General features: G+C 48.0%; 8 protein-coding genes across 8 annotated transcripts, besides 10 other annotated features; all 8 read right to left on the bottom strand.

Moving 5' to 3' along the window:
• Positions 1-20743: part of a sequence feature (sequence corresponds to BAC RPCI93-3A7) that runs on past both edges of the window.
• Tb927.6.1090 (proteasome regulatory ATPase subunit 3) lies at positions 282-1493 on the bottom strand (the record flags this gene model as incomplete). The annotated part of the gene is made up of 1 exon (XM_840138.1): positions 282-1493. The coding sequence occupies one exon, from the start codon at positions 1491-1493 to the stop codon at positions 282-284; it is 1212 nt and encodes a 403-aa protein (XP_845231.1).
• Positions 1724-1743: a microsatellite.
• Positions 2054-2081: a sequence feature (AT_rich).
• Positions 2100-2124: a microsatellite.
• Positions 2948-4426, bottom strand: Tb927.6.1100 (hypothetical protein, conserved; the record flags this gene model as incomplete). Its single annotated transcript, XM_840139.1, has 1 exon — positions 2948-4426. The coding sequence occupies one exon, from the start codon at positions 4424-4426 to the stop codon at positions 2948-2950; it is 1479 nt and encodes a 492-aa protein (XP_845232.1).
• Tb927.6.1110 (ubiquitin carboxyl-terminal hydrolase, putative) lies at positions 5610-8900 on the bottom strand (the record flags this gene model as incomplete). The annotated part of the gene is made up of 1 exon (XM_840140.1): positions 5610-8900. The coding sequence occupies one exon, from the start codon at positions 8898-8900 to the stop codon at positions 5610-5612; it is 3291 nt and encodes a 1096-aa protein (XP_845233.1).
• Tb927.6.1120 (hypothetical protein, conserved) lies at positions 9792-12011 on the bottom strand (the record flags this gene model as incomplete). The annotated part of the gene is made up of 1 exon (XM_840141.1): positions 9792-12011. One exon carries the CDS (start codon positions 12009-12011, stop codon positions 9792-9794), a length of 2220 nt encoding a protein of 739 aa, XP_845234.1.
• Positions 12418-13824, bottom strand: Tb927.6.1130 (hypothetical protein, conserved; the record flags this gene model as incomplete). The annotated part of the gene is made up of 1 exon (XM_840142.1): positions 12418-13824. One exon carries the CDS (start codon positions 13822-13824, stop codon positions 12418-12420), a length of 1407 nt encoding a protein of 468 aa, XP_845235.1.
• On the bottom strand, positions 14198-16222 carry Tb927.6.1140 (Alg9-like mannosyltransferase, putative; the record flags this gene model as incomplete). The annotated part of the gene is made up of 1 exon (XM_840143.1): positions 14198-16222. The coding sequence occupies one exon, from the start codon at positions 16220-16222 to the stop codon at positions 14198-14200; it is 2025 nt and encodes a 674-aa protein (XP_845236.1).
• Positions 16281-16349: a microsatellite.
• Positions 16686-16708: a microsatellite.
• On the bottom strand, positions 16720-17322 carry Tb927.6.1150 (hypothetical protein; the record flags this gene model as incomplete). Its single annotated transcript, XM_840144.1, has 1 exon — positions 16720-17322. One exon carries the CDS (start codon positions 17320-17322, stop codon positions 16720-16722), a length of 603 nt encoding a protein of 200 aa, XP_845237.1.
• Positions 16848-16868: a microsatellite.
• Positions 16915-16965: a microsatellite.
• Positions 17817-17868: a microsatellite.
• On the bottom strand, positions 18131-20356 carry Tb927.6.1160 (hypothetical protein, conserved; the record flags this gene model as incomplete). Its single annotated transcript, XM_840145.1, has 1 exon — positions 18131-20356. The coding sequence occupies one exon, from the start codon at positions 20354-20356 to the stop codon at positions 18131-18133; it is 2226 nt and encodes a 741-aa protein (XP_845238.1).
• Positions 18871-18987: a sequence feature (CT-rich).

Consider the following 20743-nt stretch of genomic DNA (forward strand, 5'->3'; position numbering starts at 1 on the left):
ACACACAGACGTGGATAACCCTCCACCAATATTGCATCACTACCCCTCTTTTTTTTTTCCTTCCTTGCTGCACTCAATTTTGGCACCTCAAGCTCTCTCAACACCCTTGTTTTTTTTTCTCCACTTTCTTCCCCTCCTCCTCGCTTCTCTCCCCTGTTCCTTCCAGAACCAGTATCATTTTTGAGAGCCCGCACAAGGATGCATATAAAATAACCACATATTGCTTGTCCTTCCCTTCTCCATCTCTTTTTTTCTTACCTTCACTTCAGAATACACACCAACTACGAATAAAAATCATATTGTTCATCACCCGTCTTGCGAGTGACTGTACGATAGGCACTTTCAATGTCTTTTGGTAGGACAACATATCTGTTCTTCCGCACCGCCAACATACCCGCCTCATGACAAATGGACTGAATATCTGCACCTGTAAGCCGTTCCGGTCGCGTGACAAATTCCTCCAAGTCAACCTCAGGTGAAAGGTTCATTCGAGATGTACAAACCTGGAAGACAAGCCGTTTCTGACGGCGATCGGGGTAGGGGAATTCGATCTTGCGATCAAGACGTCCAGGCCGAAGGATTGCGGGGTCCAGCGTATCCCAGCGATTGGTCGCCATGATAACTTTCACGTTAGTTGTCTGATCAAAACCATCCATTTGGGCCAACAGCTCAATTAACACCCGTTGAACCTCACGATCAGCACCGGTTTGCGCATCAAAACGTTTGGTTGCAATGCTGTCAACCTCGTCTATAAAAATAATTGCCGGGGCATTTTCTCGTGCAAGTCGAAACACATCACGCACCTTACGCGGACCCTCGCCAAGGTACTTCTGCACAAATTCCGAACCCACCACACTAATGAAGGCCGCATTCGTGTGATGTGCAACAGCTTTCACAAGCATTGTTTTGCCGGTGCCGGGTGGGCCGTAGAGCAAAACGCCACGTGGAGGGTCGATTCCAATCTGGTCGTATAGTGAGGCATGTGTAAGAGGTAACTCAACCGCTTCCCGAATTTCTTGTTTTTGCATGTCGAGCCCACCCACATCACTGTACGTCACGTTTGGCCTATCTTCTTTACGGAGAACGTGGACCGCCGAGTCTATTTCATTGGGAAGAATCTGGACGCATGAATTGCTGCCCTTATGCAACCCCACACTTGCGCCAGGTTTCAGTTTTTCCTTGTCCAAGGTGCTTAAAATGCGTACATAGTAGTTGCTGCTCGAACTACCACCTACAATACCACGACCCGCCTCTACTGCCTCCACAAAAGTGCCAAGTACCAACGGGACAGCTTGAATTCGTTTCACTTCCTGTTTGGCTGCGCTCTCCTCCTTTTGGAGATGGTGCGTTTCTGTTTTGCAGATCATCGTCTTGAGTTCAAGGTTTTGTATGCTTCGCACCAGCCGCTCATGTTCTTCATACAAACTCAACGTCGCCGCGGGGGTACCACCTGCAACTGCGGCATTTGTTGTTTGCGCTAAAAGTGAAGTCATCCACCCCTTCTTCACTACCTTACGTACGAAGAAACAATCACGTGTTCAGTACGCTTCTTTTTCTTCTTCCCTTTCCTGTCCTGTAGAGTCGGTTTGGTGCCTCAAAGCAAAACTCGGCCCGTTATTTTTTCTGTGCCCTCCACACACACGGAGCTTTATGTATCTTTCCCTCTTTCTTTCTTTTTTTTTGTTTTCCACAATAATTTCTTATTTATCTTCACTACCGCAAGATATATATATATATATATATTGCTCTCGCCACAAAATAAAAGAGTTCCCCGCACTCAACTGATAGTCAAATGATCGAATAACTCGTCAAATACAGACCAATCCCACCTCTCCTTCGTTTTGTCGTGTTGTTCCTTTTTTTTTTTGATAGCGGAAGGGCAGGTATGTAACATATGTAATGTTTGGTAAGGTGATGTGAGTGACAGAGGTAGAGGCAGAGATGGATGGATGGATGTAAAGATGGTAGAACATTTTTTTTTTAAAAAAGAGAAGCAAATATCAGTTTAAATTTATGCACATAACCAATGGCCATCATCACGTCGCAATACTGCAAAATATAAATATATAATATCAAATATACATCCACCACAAAATAAGTATATATATATATATATATATATATGTTTATTTTAGCGGATGGAACAAAATTTACGGGTGAGAAAAAGAAGCCACAGCGCCCCTCTACACAGTTGACAGCTCACCCCATCATTGCCAGTGGCTAGAGAAAAAAAGTAAAAAAAAACATAGGTTCACAAAATTATTAAAAACAGTGAAATTCAGAGATACAATATATTTAGATATATATGATGTATATGTATACCCTGTCAGTGAAATGCACATACATATACAAATCAGATAAACGAACGCGAAAGACGATCGTAGCAAATAAATACAAAAATACCGATACCCACACGCATATAAATAAATATGTATATTTGTGTGCGTATATTAGTAGTAGGAGGGGGGAAGCAATGACGTTAACGAGCAGAGATATCTCGTTTTCATTAAAAAAAAAACAAACTTTTCCCTCCACGTTTGCGCGGTCTTTCTTCCACTACCGCACTGTAACGTCGTACAAGTGGAGACTGGACCTTAACGGATTATGCGGTGGGGAATTTTTTCACAAAGGAGGTGTGAAGCGCAAAAATAATAATAATAGGAGTTGTTGTTATTGAAAAATATGGGAACTGCAGTACGGGGGTAGGGAAGAAGATAAAATATAAAAAAAGAAGTGAGTCAGCCTCCGAATATATCTTTCGTCCAGCTGCCTCTACGCCACGTTTTCGCCTCACTTTCCTTTCCATTGCATGAATCGACGTTCATCCAATTCGACAGTTATACCGCTTTGGTGTCTTTCCCAACCTTCCTCTTCCTCTTTATTTCTTTCTTTGTGTGTGTCCTCACCAGCGATTCATCCATTTGACTTGCGCCAGTTATTTCTTTTCCTACTCGTGCGCCTCTTCATAGTACACATGGGCCTCCGATACGTCAACACATCCGCGCTGCCACCTTTTTTGGGCATGGGCTCGCTCGATCCTTGCAATCAGCTGATCTGCAGTTTCACGCAAGTTACTCAATGGTATTTTTCCTTCCGACGTGCCACCGCTGGAAACTGCACCGGCCATGGTATTGACAGAATCATTACGAGGCATCACACGAGCACCGGCGTCAGTCTCCCAGGAGACACGATTTCGACTCCGTTCAACACTGTATTGCTGTTTTGCTCCCCAATGCGTAGCTATGCATGGCGGAAGGAAGTTACCTTGGCGGGTACCTCCAGTGAGGGGATTGCAAGAAAGTTGTGGAGGTTGCGACAGGGGATTAAGCCGGGCCGGGCGGAGCACCGGGAGGGGCCGTTTCTTCTTTTTCCTCACATTTTCCGGTGACTCGGCATCAGGATCGGATTCGGCGTACACATTGCTGCGCGTATTGGTTGAAATCACCCTACCCGAGGAGCCAACGTGCCCACTAGTGATGGTGATAGTCGGAGCGTGAGCTGCAGTACACATATCGACGGTGCTATCTGAAGAGCTTGACGTTTCCTCACCGAATGACGTACTGCTATCAGATGTGCAAACAGGAGCTGTGTTCGTGGTTACCTTTTTTGATTGGTGCCGGCAAGAGACTTCCATATCTGAACTACATGTTTGAATCATCTCACAGCACTGCTCTAGTGCGCTGCGCAGCTTTCCTGAAGCGGCATATGGATCCTTCAGAGCATCGGTAATCAGTTTCCTCATTTCCACCAAGACTTTGCTCATGCGAGCCTCATTACAGTTGCCGTCACACACGTCTTGCCTCGAAACATCCTCAGCACATTCCTCATCAGGGATCGACTGTGTCTCCTCACTCTTCTGTACAGACCCTTTTCGTAGCACCATGAGTATTTTCATGCACCGCCGCCTGTACACGGCAGCGGTCCTTCGGAGGTCACCAATTTCTCTCAGAAGAAGCATTACTCCGTTCAGTGCGCTCGTGGTATCAAACACGTCCTGTACCTCTCCTGCACTATAGTTTCCATCATCCCACCCCTTCGGCAATACACACAGGTGTTCGCAGGCACGCATGATACGGTGTGATGTGCTTTTATGTTCAGAAGCTCCATATACCGCAAAATTAAGCCCATCCCTGCAAACGTCTCCCCGCGAGCCATACTCATTCACCACTAGTTGCCGCAATGCTTCCTTCAGTGACAGCACCATTCCTTGCGAAGGCGCCCCAATGGAATGGGAGTTGCTGACGCCTTGTCTCTTAGTAATTGGAATGCGAATCTGCTCATCTATGTATCCAGCGATTAGCAGGCAGAACGCTCGCGTGTTTTGATTGCCAATAGGACGTCTGGCACTTTTCCCCAGCAGATCGTCTGCAGGAACGGCAGCAGCATCGGTCACAACCTTCAAACAATCACAAGAAGGCGCGCACATGCTCCAGCCAACTCCCGCGCTTTTACGTGGAGTATGTGTATACCAATCGGAACGGTTTATTCCTGCTGTTGGTGATAAAGAAAAAGTTGTGCAAGTGTATGTATATATATGTGGTTTGAATATGGTGATAAAGCCTTGTCCCCTCCGACCTGTACTGCGCCACCAATATTTGCTCGAGTTGATTGTACGTTGTATAGTAAGCACGACAAGAATGTGGCTACCAACCTGCAATTGCGCAAGTTCCTGTGGGTTGCGGCTTTTTGCAGATGGGCAAGAGAAGGGAAGGTAAAAGACCCTTTCAAAGTGGCGACGCAAAGAAACTAGAACAGTGGTGGCCGGCTAGCTTCCATTGCGTTTATACAAGTATTTGTTGATTCGAGTTGAGAAGAGAAAAGCCATGGGATCGAAGGGAAACATATATGCGAAAAGAAAGATTAGGGGAAAGGAGGGGGAAACACCACAAGAAGACGACAAAGACAAGAAAACGGAGGGAATAAGTATTTATCAGGACTAACACCAACGTCGGCGGCCGAATGAATCAGGTGAGAAAAGGGGGGGATAATTTAGCAAATTGTAGACAAATATGTCAAAGATGTGATGGGGGAAAATGGTGATAACCTCTTGTAGGCAAATAAATGGATATGTGTACCCATCTGTAGCCTTGTGGGCGTGTCTGTAAATGAGTGCACGTGATATGAGCACTTGTTTATCAGAAATGAACATAACAACAGACCAGATGAGAGATTAATGCCGCAAAACACTACAAAACAAAAACGGCCGCATGGGTGCAACAACGCTTACACGCCTCCATGGTGACAAAACAAGCGGGATGATATATCAAAAAGCGAGGAACCGATGGGAAAATACCTACGGAAAAGAGGAAAGCATTTCGTGCCCTACTCCGTGTTACTTTCTGCAAGAAAAACATGGCAAACAAGCTAGTATGTGCACATCCACCTTCTCAAATGGATATTTAGCATATAACCAGGCACTCAGACAACAATAAAAGGGAAGGAACCCCGTGCACGCACACACGCAAACAACCCTTTGCGCCCCTTTCGTTGCAGCATCCGCCTGACTCCCACACCCGCTTAAGACATAAGAAAAATGCACATCTCCACATCATCGAAACACGAAGCAGGCTTTTCCTCATCCTGACACTCCCTTACTGAACATTTGTAGACTAATATGCAGTTTTAGCTGATCCACGCAAAAGATGAAACAAATCATTTACGCGGTTTGGGAATAAAGTATCGTCGCGTCCATCACCACTTTCTTCACCGACGGCCTTCCGACAGCGTTCATACAAAACGATGTACGGAGTCTCATGCGGTCCGACGACACCGCTGGAACCTTTGAGGACAGCATCAATATCCTTGGACTGTACCGACGATATGTGCGAGTCATTTGCTAACGCCCACAAGCCATCTTCGTCATTCTCCCTCTCCCCCTTTACCTCCGGGCATTCCTTCCCAGTTGAATCAGCGCCTGAAGGATGAAAAAGAAGTGAAAAATAGTGTCCGGAGTACACACCGGGCCCATTATGCAGCAAAACACCCCTCAGTTTGTATTGCACTTGGATGTCAACAAGCTCATCGCATTCTCCACGCTCCTCACGATGTGCGTTAGGATCAGGTGAGGTAATCATATTACCCATATTTCCATCATCTTGACTACTATGGAGCGGTGAGCGACTTGATTTCCTTTCCACTCGAACTGGAACATGCAAACACTTCTCGATAGCCACTGCGTCCATCACTTTTTCGTGTGACTCCGAAGCGTGCGAGTACTGAAAGCGGTTCAGCTGCAAAATGAGGTAGTGTGGAATCCCTTCAACGGCGCTCTCTTCCACAACCCCTTGGGACTGTTCATCTTCCTCATTCTCAAAATGTGCACCTAACCCTGCCGAATGATTAACCGTTCCGTGCATGGCGGTGAACATCTCCGCCTGCTCATTGCTGCAACAAGATTCACAGAATATCATATTTTCACCTTGAAGGACCTCCCTTGACTCGCGGTAGTTCAGAACCCTGCCGAGTAATTGCTGCAAGGACCGCTGAAAAGGCACCCCTGCATTATTCTCATTCTCCTCAGCGTCGCACGACGCACAATCAGATTTACTTTCTACCCCTCTCATGGAAGCGTTATCCGTGTGATATGTGGTTATGGCCACACGACCATCGGCAGATAGTGCTATTTCTGTACTTTTGGAAATCTCCCGCTCATCGTTGGCAGTTGGCCCCTGAGCAGCGACACACGCAGATGATGTTACATGTGCTGCACCGTCACCATCACGGCGCAGTGGAACAGTAACAATCCAAAATGGGGCCCGCCGTGAGCGTGCCGCTCCGCATCCACTGCACTTAATGGTGGACACGAGGTTCCCACCAAACCACCTTGAAACAAGCATGGGCCGCTGCTTCTCGTCTTTGCGTTTCCCAAACTTGGTGCCCGAATCAGAGCAGTCTTCATTGCTCTCATCTTGTCCCTCTATGTTGTCATTTTTTTCTGTAAACACGAAGTTGTCGATACGATCCATCAATGCCATAGCAAATTCGGAGGTATCGTGCTGGCGACCGTCGTTAAACGGCGGCGGCAAACATTGCTGCAGACGGTATGTATCAATGGCACAGCTATTATACCCGTTGCGTAGATGCCAGTGCATTTGGCTTAGAATAAGTGCTACCATAACAACTAGTTCGTCGGCACCACGAGAAAGCTTGTGGAAAACCGCCGTCGTCACTTTAGTTGAATCAACATTATTTTTTTTATTACTGTTGATGTCAGCGTTGCCGCCAGCGTCTTCGCCAACTTGCCCATCAGCAGCGCCTCGCTCGCTGAGTACCTGGAGGACACCGCGCACCAATTCCAAGCTAAAATATTTCGCGGTGAAAAGAAGCTGAAGAAAGCTATTTACGAAGCATGTATTTCCAGCATTCCTAAGGCCCAAGAAAAGTTGACAAACCGCAGAGACCGCCTCTCCCGATTCCTTACCACGCCGAGCAGCAGCCAAGTTGCCTAATCCGTCTGCCATTTCGAAGTTGTCGGCATTTCTTCTGGGGCCATCGAGTGACGGGGCTAATTTGACACCAGGTGCCGCATACAGTGGTTTCATTACCTCTCCGCTCGGGCAGCAGCTGGAAAGTTGTTTTCGACCCGCACCGTCGGCCCCACCTGATGAGTTTTTGTAATAATCTAGGAAAAGTCGGGGGATATGTCCCCGAAAGAGATTCGCCACTGTACTCAACTCATCTCTCGTCATATTTACCGGCGTGCAGCACCGCTGCAGAGCTGGGAACACACTAAAGCATGCAAGGGAGAAGATGAGATGTGGCGTGGTGGATTTGGTAAACCTCCACACTTCTTCCGAAATCATTTCGAGGGCAATGCGTCCCACCATACTAATATCACCGACCACTGGCCTCGTCACCTCGGCCAAGTTCCCCAATGATTCTGTTATCAAGTGTACGAAGGAGGGCACATCATTGTGCATTGAAGTCTTTAAGAGGGAACAAAACGCACTCACTGTGTACAAGCCGCTGCCATCCGCGGCTGGGCCGCCAACTGCACACCCAGGAATGCTATCGGCAGGAATCGTATCATTAAGTGCAAAAATATGGAGCATCTTCAGTATTGAGTACGCCCTTTGGAGTAGCAAATGGATTACTATTTGCTCGGATCGCCCATTATTGTTGTGACGGCAGTCAAATGGATCCTTGTGGCATCCGAAAAATTGCGCAGCAACCGGAACGCCATTCCGTTGCGCAAGCGGTGACTTTTTGAAATCGCTTATTTTCCTTGCGGCAGTCGAAAGGATCTCTCCCGCAACTCTGTGCAAACACCAAAGTGCTACGTCTAGTGGTGGAAGGGATGACTCAATACTGTCTGTCTCATCGTCGTGTGATAAGGGAGAAGTTGCTGTCTCTACTCTTCTTCTTCGTCTCCCTCGCCCACTGAAGGTTTCCTGCCGTGGCTTCGCGAAGTTGACGCCGAACGCGAGAAACCCAGAAACAGCTCCAGCAAAAAGCGATGGTTCAGCTGACCCAGCAAGGCTACTAAGAACGATCCCGGCAATGGTCCCATCGGCAGTCGCAAAATTGTTCTCCCCTGACCCCTCACTACTAACCTCATCCCTGCTCATTCCGGTTTCCCGTGAGCGGGTGAAGACATCCATCCGGGAATTATGGTAGGCCGTCTGCAGGGCGCTGCGCACCAAAGCTAACCCTAGCGGTGAAACATTTTCCACGTAATTACGACTCCTTTCGACGCGCATTCCAATATCTGATATGCGGCCAACAATAAAGTTTATGACATCGCGTTGACATGGTAGTGTAACTTTCTGAGATTGCCTAAAAAGGGCTGGTGAATTAAGTTGCAGCAAAATATCAATAAGTGATGGTTGCGCACGCCGTTCCGCCTCTCCTTCCTCTATGGAGTATTGCTGCGAAAGAAAGTCACTGCCCGCACTAACCATCACACGGTCGGGTATTCCCTCCGGCTTCCGCAAGGAAAAAAGTCTTTCCTCACCCTCGTCTCCAGCAAACTGTGCAAATGTACGTACTCACGTACAGTTTTTATTCCTCACTCTTTAAAAAAAAAAAAGCGTATCGGCTCACGCGTCCTGCACTAGCACTTTGACGCCCTTGAGAATAAATGGGTGCCTATTTATTTGCCTTACGGCCGTCTCACAATGTTTTTTGTTACTTCCCTACTTTATAATAGCAACAACAATTGTAACCGTTGCTGTTACTGCCCTTATATATAGGGTCTTAATGTGTATTCCCCTACTCTCGCTCAAGAGAAATGAAAAAAGGGGGTGAATAATCGAAAGACCACAACACATGTACGTACGCTGACGGGGAAAAGATAGAAGGAAGAATGCACAGAATTCACCAAGGTGAAAGCGGAGGAGTTTGCGTGCAGATGGGATTGAGGAAGGAACAAGTGCACGTTCAATGAAGTTTCGGTTTTTACTTCACACGTGCATTTAGATTCTCCACCTCTCCACTTGACAGGCACGGGCAGACGTAAGACTACGCAAACCCCAAAAATTCACAACGACACAGAAAGATGTCTTTCCTTTTTCTGCTTGCCCCCACGTATTAACCTTTCCACTCAGCAAACCTCGTAGGTAAGTCACTGACTATTGCAGTGGTGCGCAGGCGATAGTGGAGAGTAAATCATAAAGTCAAGAGCCAAAGTCATTAGTCCCATCCGCTGCGCAGGCCTTCTCAACAAAAATGAGCTCACTGGTGATATCCATTATTTTCAACTTCTCACCGGTATCCGCGCATATGTGGCAACGAGAAATCGAAGAAAGACAAACTCCCATTGTGAGGATTCAAATTAGTCTGTACGAAACTGATCAGCTAAGCGCAAGCAAGGAGGACCTCGCTTTAAACTCTCGCATGTTAACGGTCGCCATTCCCGTCAATTGCAGTTCCACTAACGATCGTATCAGCGATTCATCCGAAAGCTGACAAATTCGCTGTATTAGAGAAAGTGGCACAAATTGCTGCTTAACGTTAGAGCTTGCCATCGCATGGGAGGTGAGAAGGTGCAATACTCGCACCGAGTCAGGAATTAGGGGACTGAAAAAGTTATTGTACGTCACACCACAGTACGTGTCTCCATGCCGCAGAGCCTCACTTGGAGTACCCTCATCACATTTACCGCCGGCACACGGAAAGGCTCTTACAGCCTTCTGCACTTCCTCCAACGAGTCGTGCGGTGGGAGCACGGCCAAAAGGGTGGAGCGGAGCAACTCTGTTGCCAGCGACACCTTTGCGCCGGGTACGGCCATAATTGGTGGTAAAGAAAGGGGCCTTCTCATTACGTACTGTTGTTCCTGAGAAAGTTCGTCGCGAATATACGCCCCAGAGCCTGTTAATGCGTTAGGCACGAACACCGGAACGCAGCTGGTCAGTGCCTTGGACAAATCGGTAGGCCCCACCGACTTCGGCGATAAGCGCTCCACATACGCGGTCAAACCGGGTATACGTTTCAGCCGCGTCAGCCTACCGAAAACAAGGTCTTCGTACAGTACAGCGAACGCAACAGCCTCATTCAATAGATGACCATCTGCCCATTCACAAGCGGCAGCGAAGAGGATGTTCAGAAGCTCGATGCTATTAGAAAGCTGTGTCATATTCTCATGGTAGCCTCTCGATGTCCCCTGCACCACATTTGCTGGAGAAGTTGTGACATCATTAGCCTCACTCATTGTGGCATGCATCGAGGAGGATAGTGCGAAGGGAGAGAGCAGTGAATGGAGACCCACCACGACATCCGAAAGTTGGTGTCGAAACGCCCAGAGCGACTGCAACTGCCGAAGCAACAACGGCGGCAGTATCACTGGGAAACGGCGAAGGGCCTCTCGCAGAAAGCAACAGAAGGGTAAATTTTCGTACCGAACAAAAAATAAACTCGGTTTGGACCCTTGCAATTTCGCGGCGTTTTCTTGCTCGTTTTTTCCATGGTTCACGCTGTTGCCGTCGCAACTACCATCCGCCTCGACACCACGTGATTCCATTGGAGCGCTCAGCCACAATTTAAGACGCTCAAGGAATGGTACACATTCATTTTCCTCACCACCACCACTATCAACATCCTGCCGGCGGTGCAACATTCGATCAGCAGATCCTTGGAACAGTTTCACGCAATAGTGACAACTCATAGGACCTCTCAGCGACTCCTCAAGCAGTGCGCCGCCGTAAGCGAGATCGTCCGGGAGCAGAAGTACAGAGAAGCGAATACGAGTGCGTCGAGTTGACTGCCTCACGCGACATAGAGCAGATAGCGAACTAATGTCATACAGAAGCAGTGTCAGAGGATCTTTTGTACGCCGCGACCTTTCAGTTGCAGAACTACAGTTTCCGCCACCTACAGCAGCACGTTGTGCATTTCCCGCATTTGCACAGCACCGAACAATAAACAGTGCATATTTAACGCATAGACCGCAACCCCGTCCATGCAGTTGTACCTGTGCGCGACGTCTTGGGTTATGGAAGTCTGTGTGTGCGACTCGCTCCGCTAATCCGGATTTTTCATCATCGTCTCTACGGCGCTTCGCGCCCGAAAGGTAAATGTTACTGCAGTCGACACCTGTATCCCCTTCTCCTTCTTTCCCATCCTCCGCGTAAACGGCATCGCACCAATTCCGCGCCGCCTCTATACAATTAAGTCGTAGCACGCTGGCACTGGCATTGTAGGCACTTGCCCCCCGAGAACTGTCTTCAAGGCCCCGACAGTCGGGCATCAAGTTTACGGTGAAGACACGAAATCCCCGTCTCTCAAAGTCTTGTACGAGCGCGACTCGCTCCTGATGGGATGTAGAGGGTGCGAGAGAAACCTCTGCTGCTATAGCAAGTGGCAGGAACCCGTAGCAACCAAGTAGAGTGTTGGGTATCTGGAGAGAATCACTTTTAGTGTCACCGTCTCCGTCGGCCCGATTCAAAACTGTTGAAGGGCTCTCCTCCCAGGCCTCTCCACGGAGAAAGGCAAGTAGTGCATTGATTCCTTCGGACATGAGTAGGGCCGCGACTCGCGCAGCAGCTCCATCGAGTATAGCGAGAACATCACTCATTCACTTCTTACAAAACACAAGAGAGCACGAACGGTGTCTCTCCCGTCTTTGTTGTGATTTCGATAGAGAAATTGGGTGACAAAAAAAAAAGGTCAGGTATGCATAAAAGCACAAACACATATGTATTTATTTATTAAGACATTCACATAATTCACAAAATCTGTCTTTTTCGGAGAAAGGGAGTGACATGGTGTGTTTCACGCACGCCCTGAGCTTTGGTGACGAGGAAGCAACGAGACCTTTATAATGATAACTTGTCGAACTCGGTAACACCCTCGCCATCGCCACAACACGGCACGCTCACGCGCACCACGACACGGTAGCAGAAAAAGTACTTGTTTAAGCTACAAAACGTAATTTCAGCACCCGCGCAACGGCGTGCCCCTTTTCGCTCTCATACAGTCAACTAAGCGGGGGTGATTGTTTCTGCCGACGCCACGGCGTGGCAGTACTTCGAGCAATATAGGGTCCCGTCGACGGTGGAACTCCCACAATCACGATGCATTTTATTCCCACACCTGCACACCAACAATTCCTCCACTTCGCCGTACAATTCACACACGACGCAACACAGGGGCTCCCCAGGGTTCGTTGTAAAACCGTCCACGGAAGTGGCGTTATTTGCCCCATTCTTCGATGCAACACTTCGCTTCATGTTCGTGAGTGCGGGAAACAATACTTGCCCCACGTCACCGAACATTTGTATGTACGATTTATGCTCTTCTGCTGCCTCTTTTTCACGCTGTTTTGACGCAGCGGCTGTTCCCGCAGCCACAGCATCCCTACTCGTCTTCGCTGCACGCACCGCAGCATCATCCATATTGAGCTTCGTTGCGATACGAGCCATGCGCGCTTCCTCACGCTTTTTCCTGTCCCTGTAGTATTTATCGTCGCTGTAGTCATCGTCACTGCTCCCGCCTCCCTCACTATCGCTGCTGCCACTAGTGCTACTATCGCTACTGTCAGCGGCGCTGTCACCATTCCTATCGCTAACATCAGCGGCAGCGTTCACATCTATGTTCTCTACCTTTTCGGCAAGCGCTTCACCTTCTCCATCACCATCACCGGCATCCGTAACTTCACCTGATGCTGCTTTTAGGGGTCGTCTTTCAGGCACTACAGGCGGCTTGGGAAGTGGTGGCACGTCATGCACCTCCAATTCATCGTCTTGAACCATGGGCGAAACCGCGGTGGCCCTCGGAGAAACGGAACACTTTACGGTTACTTTGGTGAGTTTGATTGCACACTTGAGAAAGTGCAGTAGGCGTCTGTGAGAGTCAGCACTCACGACGCGCTTTCCAACCAGTTGCGCAAGCAATATATTGCCTGCTGTGCCCCAGCAATTCATCATACGGGTAGCCACAGACGATGGCCCCCCTAAAGAACTTTTGTTATCGCCGGAACCGGAGAAGGAGCTGACGACTTGGTCCACAATACCAGCCACCACGGCATCAGGTAATAATATCTGCCGCTGGAAGCTAAGTGGTAGTTCTACTCGCTGCTCTATATTTGCTGCTTTACTGCCCAATCTCCGTTTTTCGTAGTTGTCACGATGTAGCCGCCTTGCGTATTCTGTAGCTATATCCATAAGCATTTCAACTCCTTGTAATGCCATAACGTCCTCACCACCGCTGCCGGCATTGCCAGCTAAAGCTCCATGTAGAGGTTGGACTGCATCACTTCCATCTTGCTCTTTTTTCATTATATGAAGAGCACCGAGGAGTCTCATTGCCTGCGAAATCTCGAGGCGACGACCTTGCCATCGCTGAATCGCAACGACGGCAACACTGCGAAGATCGGACCTCCGCCCCATTAATGGGTCACTTGTGCAGTCGAAGTAAAGGAAGAAGTTAAGCATGAGCGCATGGTCCAAGGAAAATTACGTACACGCATCTCCGTTATTCGTTTATGAACATGCTCAGCGTTAATATGAGCCAAGGAAAATGACGGGGAGGGAGGCAGAATAATACGCAAACAAGTGCTTGCACGCTTCGGTACACACCCCTCACCAATAACAAAAAATAGTAGTAAGAGTGACAGAGGGTTTTACCTTATGGTGTTGCATTCTCCTGAATCCTAACTTCATGCTATATCCGAAACCTCCGGTACCCGCAAGTAATTCAGTAATGGTTTACAACCCCAACGATTATTACTCTTTTCACGTGTTTATGTTGTCAACGGTAAAATTACTTTGGGTTTTGTTTGCTCAGCAGCACAACCCGGCGTCGTGACACACAACGCTCACTAACTCCCAGGGGATAATAAAGTACACGGCACCACATGGGGGTTCTCTCAGCATCTAGTAACCAGTGTGTTTGACCCTCCCCAATTTCATATTTGAAGACGTCACGCGGAAAATCAGCACTTTCCTGGTCGTCTTCGTTAGGGCTGACGGTGTCGAATACAGCGTCACAATCCTTTGCAACATCTTGCACAAATTGCTCGGGTATTGCCTTATTAAGATCATTCACCCCTTCAGCACCACATTGACATGTCGCGTTGCCATCACCTGACGCAAAGGGAAGCGGCATGGCACAGTCCACACCCAGACTCCGTATAAAGGCAATCCGAGCATGAAGTGGATCGAGAAAAAATGATGAGGGAAAGCGGTACCACTCACGGCCTACGCAAAGTGTATAAAGAGTTTTCTCGCCCTTCTGTGGGGCATCACTTGCCTTTCGCCTGGCCAGCTCTCGTACCGTAGCGTAATTGTCATAGAGCTTCTGCTGTGGTCCCACGTAGAATTTGTGGATGGCCGCTGTGCGTGATAGGGAAACCGTTACAATAAAAGACAACACAATGCAGCCCGTAGTGAGAAAGAAGGTGTGGCGCATGCGTTGGAGCCAACAGCCAGGGAGTTGTTTGCGGCGGCCACTGGGTTCAGCTCTCGTACTCGCGCTATGTAGCACCGCTCCGTTCTCGCTGTTCACAGATCTCGCGGTTCCTGCAAACGTAAGGTGTGTAAATGACAACGCAGCGGCCAGTGCGAGAAATGGAAAAGCGGGGGACATAAACCGCTCTTCTTTGTGTGACACCTTCAGCCAAAAGGCAAACCACAAAAAGAAGGGTGAAATGTAAAGCAATCCTCGTCCACGCGAAACCGTAGGTTCGACTGGCCTAGTATCTGGCTTGGTGGTCGGCGACTTCTGTGTTTTCCGCCCCTTTTCCCCAGTCGTCTCTCCAGCATCAATCTCATCAGAATTCGTTGTCGCATTACTCACCCATGATGTCGTCGAGGGCTTAAGCAATACGACAAAGGGAGATAGAAGGCAAGCAACAAACATCAGATGCGCGTTCAAGAGTAAATTCTTAAAAAAGAAGTACCACGGTTCGACACCGTAGAGCTCGGGACCACGTCCCTCACCTCCCATAAACATGTTGTACCGCACGAGATTCAAAGCGCTCCACGTGATTTTGCCATTGCCACCATGGCAACCATTGTAATATAGTGTGTCAAAATACACGGAAAGTGGCACAACAACTGCGAGTGAAAGTAATAGCGAAACGGTAGAGGCGAGGGGAAACCTCACGAGCATATCCAATGCCATCGGCACCGCCAGCAAGGCGGCGAAAGGCCAACCAATCACTGTGGATGAGACAACGGAGAATACGGTGCCGAAAATAGCGAAATTTATGGCCTGGAACTGCGAGCCACCCATCACCGACCTTTTCATTCTTGATGGAACCTTCCCTTCGACACGGGTGATACATTTCACAAGACTGCCGTCCGTTCGTAGCCAGCAACCCACCGCAACAAAGTAATTTATCATGGCGTAACTTGTGGGCAGGATACTCACTGCTGCATGTGTGATGGGGTAATTAAACAAAAGAAGTGTGAGTGCTGCCGCTGCAACTCGTTTACCAAACACCTTCCTAACGCCACCAACGAAAAAAATCTCGCTTAGCGCCGTGACAACACCGCTAAATGCTCGAAGGAGAAAGTACACATCTATGTTACGCAGCCCTGAGGGGTTGTATATGCTAACAGCCTTGCTAATTATCGTTATAGGACCGACGTAGAGCCATGAAAAAAACCACGACCGCAGCGCAAAGCGAGGACAGTTCTCCCACGTTTGAAGGCCACTGCCGTACATCAAGAAGTGCATCGGCTCCAAGAAATTGAATGTTTCATCGCAATCAGCAATAGGAAGAATGTACGAGGCAAAACAATGACTAAGCACTAAAAGCACCGCCCCGAGAAAGAGCCACATGCCAAGCACCTTTTGACGAAACTAATTTGTACCCCCTTTTCCTCCTATGACTTCAAGGACACACAAACACAAAGACAAAAAAGAAAAAAACGTACACACACACACACACAGACACAGAGGTGCACACGTGGGGATATCACACCTTTGTCTTCCTTTTGAAATAATCAATTATGTTTACTGAGAGTAAGAAGAAAAAAAGCAAAGAACAATTAGGATGATACAGTTCGTGAAGAGGGCACAAAGGAACAGAGAATCTTGGAAAAGGAAAAATAAAATATCAAATGTCAGACGCAAATAATACTCAACTTCACGTCACATTACTTTATTCGGGTTGCGAAACATAAGGATAAAGAGACAACGTGTGTGTTGGTATAACAATAATGAAGGACTTCCTCAATTTAATTTTTCTCAACCGATAAGAAAAAAATCAGAAGGACAAGACCAAGCATACACAAGTCCCAATTCCCTCCCTCCCTCCCTCCCTCCATTTCGTTCATTCACTCGTTGGCGCGCACGTGTATACAGATGCGGACGTTACTGGTGTAACTGCTGCCAAACTTCTTGTCGAGCGACGGAGCGCAAAAAGGAGCCAAAGCAAGGAAGCAAAAATAGAAATATAAATAACGAAGGAAGGAAGGAAGGAAGGGAAAAAGCACAAGGCACACTGCAATGCACCACGAATACACGACCTCAAAAGAAAAGGTAAGAAAAGAAAAGAAAGAGCAACAGAAGAGAGAAAAAAAAAGAGGGGATATTAGACGTAAAGCAGTATAAACACCGTGTGGATCATCTCCTTCGTTTCGCTTGAAATGACGAAGAGATGCAACTGACAATTCCAATAGTGACTTTTTGTTCAGGCACTTAATCCACCCACCGGCACCGACACTCGCTAAAACGTCTAAGACAGTAATGGACGACTCACATGCAAGCACGTACACTCCTGCACGCAGGCATGTGGTTAAGGGAGGGGGAGAAACCTGAGATCCCAAAGGCTTACACCGGATGTGAGAAATCATCAAACATGAAACGTAGCTGGAATCAAAAAGAAAAAAGCACATAAATAAGTTAGCCGCGAAATAAAGCTTGCGAAGCGAACACATGGACTCACACGAATTGGGGGGGGGGGAAGAAGGATAAGAGGTATCCAAGTTGGTTTTCGGGGTTACGAGGTGATGAAACGCAAAGACGTACAGCAAACAAGCAAAAGCAGCAGCAGAAGAATACCCCTTATGTGCTTCCCACCATTAATTTCCGCATGTCACTTCTCCACACAATGCCACACGCCCATAAATACCTTACAACTTTTAGACGTCTCTCGTCACCGCTGCCATTATTGCTATCGTTCGTTTACTCAGTTTGAGCATCTCTCTGAACTGCTTTCAGTTTCTTCATCTTTGCGTTTGGTGAGTTATTGTTGTTATCATTACCTCATTTATTCGATTCAGCTTTTATTATCCCTTGTTTCATTTGTTCCTCTTCTTTTTCTCGTTGCACCCTCCCCCTTTTTATCGATACTATTTTTCTCCGCATTTTCAACAACTATGGTGCAGCTTTCTCCCTCCCTTCTTCCTCTTGCCGCCCTCTTTACTGCTAGACACACACATACATATGAACACAAACACGCAAGTACACGTACACATACACACCAAGACGAAAAGATGGACGAGGGCGTACAAACAATTGAGTTTATATATTTGATACACGCACAACACACATGTATGTGCATATTATATAAAGATGAGTATATGGAGAACAAATGTTGTTTAATTGATGTGCCTAATATTGGAAAAAAATGAGACAAAAAAACTAGGTGAGGCCAGCGCACCCCGACAAGCATGACGACGAGAGAATAACCACAGGGAGAAAATAATCAACCACACATCAGCAGCGATCTGACTATTCACTGGTTTAGTCTATGGTTTTGTATGCCGTAATGGCCTCTCCGTCAACCGTCCGACCTGGTACAAAACAGAGGTAGTTGTCATGTTGAGCTTCTGACGCACTTCGTTGTGCTTCACCCCAACGCAATGGTGGCTGCAGCTCTGATGCGAGCCAATTCCAACCAAAGGCTCCATTCACGCGTGGAGTCAACCATTTGGCCGACCGCTTACCGACGACGTCACCCGAGATAACATCACCGTCACCTTCACCTTCACCAACTTCGTCTGTTTCCTCTTTTTGGCGGTACAACTTGGCCTCCAACACCTTTAACGAGGCCAATGAAGCAATGGTTAATTGAGTCACTCCGCTGCCCTTAGACACATCCATCGCTCCGGTCCCAGTCACTAACTTGTAGTTATCGACGCCCCGTGCGGCCGTTACCCTCTTGTAATCTAAATCTCTGTTGAGTGCCTTAGATACGTCCAATTCCTTGCGTTGTGTGCGGAACCGCATGCGAGCAATAATATCCTCGTCAATTGCATCCACGTGGCATCCCTCACTTTCGGTTTGTGCCTTCAATTTTTGGCGCCCCTCACCAGATGCGGCAGCACGTTTGCTACGTTCCTTTCCATCACTTTTACCGGCAGCCATGCTGGTAGCAGTTCCATCGCGTTTATTTTTATTATCCTTAACTTTACTATTGCTGCAACCCTTGCATAAACCGTGTGACACTCCACGGCTACTGCTCGCGATGCTCGGTCGTTTGGTTTCCTCTTTCTCCATCTTCGCCTTTCCATTTTCTTTTCCTTCCCCCTCCCTTTCTCGTCCCTTCTTCTTCATTTCCTTTTCCTCCTTCGCTGCTTCCCTTTCATTTTCCACTTTTTGTACCGCCCCCTTTTTGATCTCGGTAGGGCATAACTGGCTTGTTCCACCACTGTCACCAATCTCACTGAACTGACTGGTTTCCTTTTCCGCTCCCGGCACACGCTGCTCGCTCAGGTTCATTAACGTCAGGTGCGGTAATTCCCCCCGTAGCTCCATTCCACGGCGAACCTCAGGCTTCGAGAGAAAGTTCTTTTGAAGAGACACGTAATGCAGACTTTTAGGAAGCGGCGGTACCTCGGTGATTCTGTTGTATAGGACACGCAACTTCTGTAAATTGGGGAACAGTGAGGAAACACTGTTGAGCTCCGTAAGGAAGTTACAAGAGAGATCGAGACTGCGCAATCCGAGGAGTTGAGGCTGCGGCTCCTCAACCGAGTCACAGTCGCTACCGACGTTCTGCCTGGGCAATATCGTGGTAATTGCATTAAAGCTTACGTCAAGTACCTGTAACGCATGGGGAGACCCCAGGAGTGAGTGGGGTGCAAAAAGCGGATGAAGATTTGTGATCCTGTTATGAGATGCTTGCAGTTCACGCAATGATACCATACATTCCACTCCCTCGAGGCCCACCAACTCATTGTAGCTCACATCCAAAAGCACGACACGTCTAAACGCAGTGAGGCGTAATGGTTTTCCCACAACACCAGCAGCTCCATTTGCTTTTACGCCCTCTTCCCCTCCTCTTGCAACTGGCGTGGGCCTTGTGAGGAGTGAAATTTTGTTGCGGGACAGTTGCAAAACCTGCACGCATTCCATCGGGTTGACCCGCCCCTTTGCCAGAGAAACAATACCACTGCCGTGACAAGAATGTTTGCCCGGACCATGCGGACATGGTAATGTTCGTAACCGCTTCTCCGAGAAGTCCAGAAATGTTAAGCACGTCTCCTTCGGCAACCAGACACAAGTGCCGTTAACTGAGCGCTCTCCGTGCTTTGTTCCATTTCGATCCCGCTGCACACCCGCATGAGTGATGGGACGCGCCATTGCAATATCTGGTTTTACGAATTTTTGGCCTTTTTTATTATTAGTGTCGCTATGTTTCATAATAACAACACGCTTTCCGCTTAGGGTTCGGGGCTGTGAATGAGGCCTCTTGAAAGTACTGAAGTCAACGTGTGAGAATGCGGGGATTCTCGATGACCGCACGGACGTACGAACACTGCAAATTGATGCCCGGGATGAAGGAGGAGCCCTGCTGCAAAAACTTAAGGCCATGAGGATATGAGATTTGGAGTCACTCGCTGCTTCAGACGCCGTCTGGGATTGCTTTGTGCTGACCCTCTTTGGCTCTTCAGGGGGCGGCTTGCGAGCACTCAGTTCTTCACTGTACAATGCTGTGGGCACATCAACGGACGCAATACGAGACATCTTTTATGTTCGGTGTGAAATAATTCCTATCAGTACAGTAACGCAGCCCACACGCACTCTCTCAATGTGACGTGCTCATGTAAACGAAAACCAAAGCAATTAGGAAAAAAAGAAAGGCAAGAAGATGGAAGAAGGAGCACTATTACGCAGTCATTTTCAAAATAACAGAAGATCACGTTTCGAGGGGGGAAAGGTGATGAGCAGCTTCGTGAAGTTCGTGCACTCAAACTTGCAACTAGCAGCTCCTTTCCCGGAAGTAAACCAGGAAAGAGGTGAAAAAGATTAACAGCTACTGCAACCCGTCAATGCCAGCGCGGAACGGTACGCACAAAGAAATAATACCACATTACAGATCCCAATGTTGTGGTTTAGACCCTATGCGACACC

Source organism: Trypanosoma brucei, chromosome 6 (assembly GCF_000002445.2).
Source record: "Trypanosoma brucei brucei TREU927 chromosome 6, complete sequence".
NCBI classification, from domain to species: Eukaryota; Euglenozoa; class Kinetoplastea; order Trypanosomatida; family Trypanosomatidae; genus Trypanosoma; species Trypanosoma brucei.